General features: G+C 38.2%; 1 protein-coding gene across 1 annotated transcript; it reads left to right on the forward strand.

Annotated features, from left to right (window-relative positions):
• Positions 1 to 741: 741 nt before the first annotated feature.
• Positions 742 to 4,447, forward strand: LOC117320684 (putative nuclease HARBI1). Its single transcript, XM_033875198.1, has 5 exons — positions 742 to 1,015; positions 1,686 to 1,952; positions 2,823 to 2,893; positions 3,317 to 3,526; positions 3,861 to 4,447. The coding sequence occupies exons 1-5, from the start codon at positions 742 to 744 to the stop codon at positions 4,062 to 4,064; spliced, it is 1,026 nt and encodes a 341-aa protein (XP_033731089.1). The 3' UTR covers positions 4,065 to 4,447.
• The last annotated feature ends 332 nt before the right edge of the window (positions 4,448 to 4,779 follow it).

A 4,779-nucleotide genomic window follows, 5' to 3' on the forward strand; every position in this document is an offset into this window, starting at 1 on the left:
CTTTCACGTGCTGACGGACCTCCTCATACATACCAGGAGGAATTTTCCTGTAAGGCTGTTTAAATGGCCTTTCATCGATAAGATCGATTTTATGTTGTATGATGTCCGTGCATCCAAGATCGAATGGACTGGTAGAAAATGCTTGTTTCCAGTTTCCCAATACTTGACGAAGCCTATACAGCTGCTCTTCACTAAGGTTCTCAGTGTTTAAGTTAATACCAAGATCTTCAGGTAAAGACTTGGATTCTGTTATGCTTGGTAATTCAGAAGCTAAATTGTCAACAACCTTAACCTGAGTTACAGAACAAATAATTGACTTGGGTTGTATATAGATGGGTTTAGCAGTGATATTACAAATTTTTACAGGTACTTTCACATTTGATACACTATTTTTCACTTTGAGAACCCGTGGACAAACTGTATACTTAAGGTTAGAGTTATCGGATCTGTTTTCAGTGATTATAGTGGAGGTATCAGGATCGAGCCCTCTGACCATGCCGTTGATTACTGTGGACTAGTAAGGATGAACCTTAAGAACTTTCTTGTTTAGTGACCTGGGCCCGGTTGTTCAAAACTATCGTTAAGCTAACGACGTCGTTAAACCATGGTTAGCGAGTCGTTAAGATATAACGACGTCGTTAACTGTTGTTCAAAAAAAGTTAACATTTAACGACTCGCTAATTAATCGCTAACTTTAATCACTCATCTACCCACGATTAAGTATTTAACGAGTCGTCAAATATGGCCGCCTTGGTGCTTGTCGTTGTCCCTCCTCAGAGGAAAGAGCGCATTTTTCGACATCAAGCCATCCTTGATGGAGCCTTTACGGACCAGGAGCTGCGCCAAAGATACAGATTTGGTCGGCAATCAATTATGTTCCTGACCCATCTCCTTAGACAGGATTTAGCAAGGAAATCTCGCAGGAACCATGCCCTGACTGTTCAGCAGCAGGTGCTGTCAACATTGAGGTTCCTGGCAAGTGGAAGTTTCCTTCAAGTTGTTGGAGACACTACAGGTAATTGAATGGATTAATTAAACCACAAGCAATATTGATGCAGTGAAATCAAATATATTGCAGCTGTTATTTCTTCCAATATTGACAACAAGTTAACAACAAAAATTGATTCATTCTTTCAATTTTGAAAATGTAGATTATGATTTCTTGCAGCGACAGAAACAGTTATCATCGAATATTCTTTTATATATGTAACCCTGGTAAATACTAGCCGCAATATACTGCTCGGCTAGGGAAATCTTCTCTTCAGCTCGATCAGTTGAGCGCAAGACTAGTAAGAAAGAGGTCCCGGGTTCGATCCCTAGCGGAGGCAGTGATTTAAATTTAATCCATCCTGCGCTCTGTTACATTACTAATAGTAAATAGTAATTATATATAAGCTTGCCCTTAACATTTGTATAGTGTACACATTGGAAGTTTTGTTTGAAGTTGTATTTTCGTAATAAATGCCCATCACACGTCATCGACGATTGCTTGTTTTGAAAAAGAATGTGCGCTAGTAGTCCTACAGTTGACGTCTATATTTCAGTGAAAAGGTTCACTTATATAAACAACGTGTTAATGTACGATACTGTAAACGATTAGTGTACTGTTCTACGATACCGGTGGGCTAAAAAATGACAAAACCGAATAATTTTGGCAAACAACTTACTTGTTATTTCATTGAAAGGTCTGGATAAAAGCACCGTATCCAGGTGCGTCCATAAAGTGTGTGGTAAGTTGGCTTGTTATGCTAGCCAAGCTATAAAGTGGCCCACCACAGAGGAGTGCCAGAAGGGGAAGAGGAAATTTTTCGCCATCGCCGGGTTTCCCTCCATAATAGGAGCAGTGGACGGAACACATATCCGTATACAGGCACCACACACTGACGAGCCATCCTATGTAAACAGGAAGGGCTACCACAGCATCAATGTGCAGGGTGTTTGTGATGCTGACGGTAAGTTTAAATTTGTTTATGCACTCGTGATCCTCTGCGTGGTGCCCCTTACAACATTGACAAGTTAACTATAAAAAAAAACCCAACAACTATAGTCAGTTTCAACTATGTGAAACTCCGGATCCTCTGAACAATAGCTATGGAATAGTGTGTAAATATGGTTTCAAGCATATGTGAAACCATAGACAAGATAATGAAACTGACAAATGATAATTGCATTTATATTATACTTGTTCATTATTATCATTAGACCTATATTTTTAAATTTTTATTTTATTTTTTATTTTTCAAAATTTTTAACATATTTATACATTTCAAATGACATAATAAGACACTATTATATCTAATACAAATCAAATCAATACATGGATACATAAATAATAAATGTTAACAACAGCAAAACAAAACATAAATAGACAAAGCAGGAACAAACACAGAAAAACAAGGTTGGATTGTTTGTTTTAAATTTATGTCATCAGTTTTTTTGTAATTAAATAATTCCAGTGAGTCTTTCCCATTTGGTCCATTGTTTCTGCTAAAGCTAGGTGCCTATATAATTTTCGCTGTAGGCAAAACTTAATTTCATGTGTAAACACACTTTTTGGAAAATCCGGAACCAATTTATCAATTTTTGTTTTCACAAATGTGAAGCCTGAATGTACTTCTTCATACTGAATATACCAATTATAGTGTACATTTATCGCCCATGGCCAGTCTGTCCTACTGTAGTGTGCTACATAAGTGAACATGCATCATTGTGAAATAAATATTATATATTTGTAAAAAATAATAAAAATGGTCTACCCATATTATGTATAATATACTATATTTCTTACAGTAATATTTCATTTCATTCATTTTTTGCTACAGGAAAATTCTTGGGCATCAATGCCAGTTGGCCAGGGTGCACACATGATGCCCATATTTTCAGAACTTCTCAGGTATATATTTAATTACCATAGTTTATAACATTCCAAAAAGAGACCAGTTACATATTATTAAAATTTACTTCTAATAAAGGTGATCTTTATTATAAAAAACAATGAGATACATATAGCTGGCATTAGCAGTTGTAGAAAAAGAGGTATTCAATTCATATTTTTTTTATATAAATTGATTTAGGTCATTGATGGTGATCCATTTAAAAAAAAAAATGTTTACATATAAATGTCAACTGTTCATATTATCAAGATAGAGTTGCAATGTCATATGATGATATTCATTAATAAAATAATAGATTCATAAAAAAAAATCCAACTGAAATGACCTTAAATAAAAATTATCTCAAGGGCCAGTTCTTGAACTAACATTCCTCCACTATTTTTGACATTGTTTTGCATTTGTATTATTATATTGATTTGCAGGTTTGTCAGCATATGGAAACAAACCAGAATTTGGAAAATGTGCTATTGGGTGATTCTGGCTACCCGTGCCGACCATTCCTGTTGACGCCATATTTGAATGCAAATTGTCCTGCACAAAGAAACTATAACTATGCACATGGCAGGACCAGAAGTGTCATCGAAAGGACATTTGGGAGGTGGAAGAGACGCTTCCACATCCTTCACTCTGAGGTATTAATTTTACTTCATGGACAAGCAATTATGACAGTGATGTTATCAGTACAGTGTATTCAAATTGAATAACACACATATACTTTATAGGGTTTAACATTAATATTGATATCTGGAAATGACTCAATCTAATATAGCTATTCAATTACTCATGACCTTAAAAAAAATACATTAAACTAATTCAATATCCTTATAGATAAATATATCAATTTGAAAAGGAAAAAGTGAGAGTGACAATACAAGTGACAGCATAGAAAATTTCTATGAAATCTGTATATATAAATGTTATCATACATTTATCATGTCTTATATATTCCAAACTTTCTTAACACAGATACGCATGCAGCCGGAACGAGTCGTCACCCTTATCATGGCATGTGCAGTGCTTCACAACATTGCCATGTCCATGAGGGAGCCACTCATTGATGGGGAGGAAGACAATGCTGTTGATGAGGTAGAGGGTGATGCTGCCTACAATGGACCGCAGGACGGACAAGCTGTTAGAGAACATGTCACCCGTGCCTACTTCACCAGGTAGTCTTCCTCAGAGGGTATTAACCGTTGGGGGCGCGAGGAGTGCCCCACTCCAAGATGGTGTTTACTGTTGGGGGCGCGAGGAGTGCCCCACTCCAAGATGGTGTTAACTGTTGGGGGCGCGAGGAGTGCCCCACTCCAAGATGGTGTTAACTGTTGGGGGCGCGAGGAGTGCCCCACTCCAAGATGGTGTTAACTGTTGGGGGCGCGAGGAGTGCCCCACTCCAAGATGGTGTTAACTGTTGGGGGCGCGAGGAGTGCCCCACTCCAAGATGGTGTTTACTGTTGGGGGCGCGAGGAGTGCCCCACTCCAAGATGGTGTTTACTGTTGGGGGCGCGAGGAGTGCCCCACTCCAAGATGGTGTTTACTGTTGGGGGCACGAGGAGTGCCCCACTCCAAGATGGTGTTAACTGTTGGGGGCGCGAGGAGTGCCCCACTCCAAGATGGTGTTTACTGTTGGGGGCGCGAGGAGTGCCCCACTCCAAAATGTTCCTTTATAAAATGCATACATTTGTATGGAAGTTGGAACAAATATTTGGCTTTGTTTTTTGTTCACCACATTTTACTTGTTACTTATGCCAGCTTCAATATAATGCTTTGAACTCAATATCCAGAAATTCTGGCTAAATTAGGGCAAGGCCCTGAAATCAACAGACGATAGACATTGAACTATGGCCCAGATAACATGTACAGTATTTATCTTCAAATAAGCCCCCTC

This window comes from Pecten maximus, unplaced genomic scaffold, assembly GCF_902652985.1.
Source record: "Pecten maximus unplaced genomic scaffold, xPecMax1.1, whole genome shotgun sequence".
Lineage (NCBI taxonomy): Eukaryota > Metazoa > Mollusca > Bivalvia > Pectinida > Pectinidae > Pecten > Pecten maximus.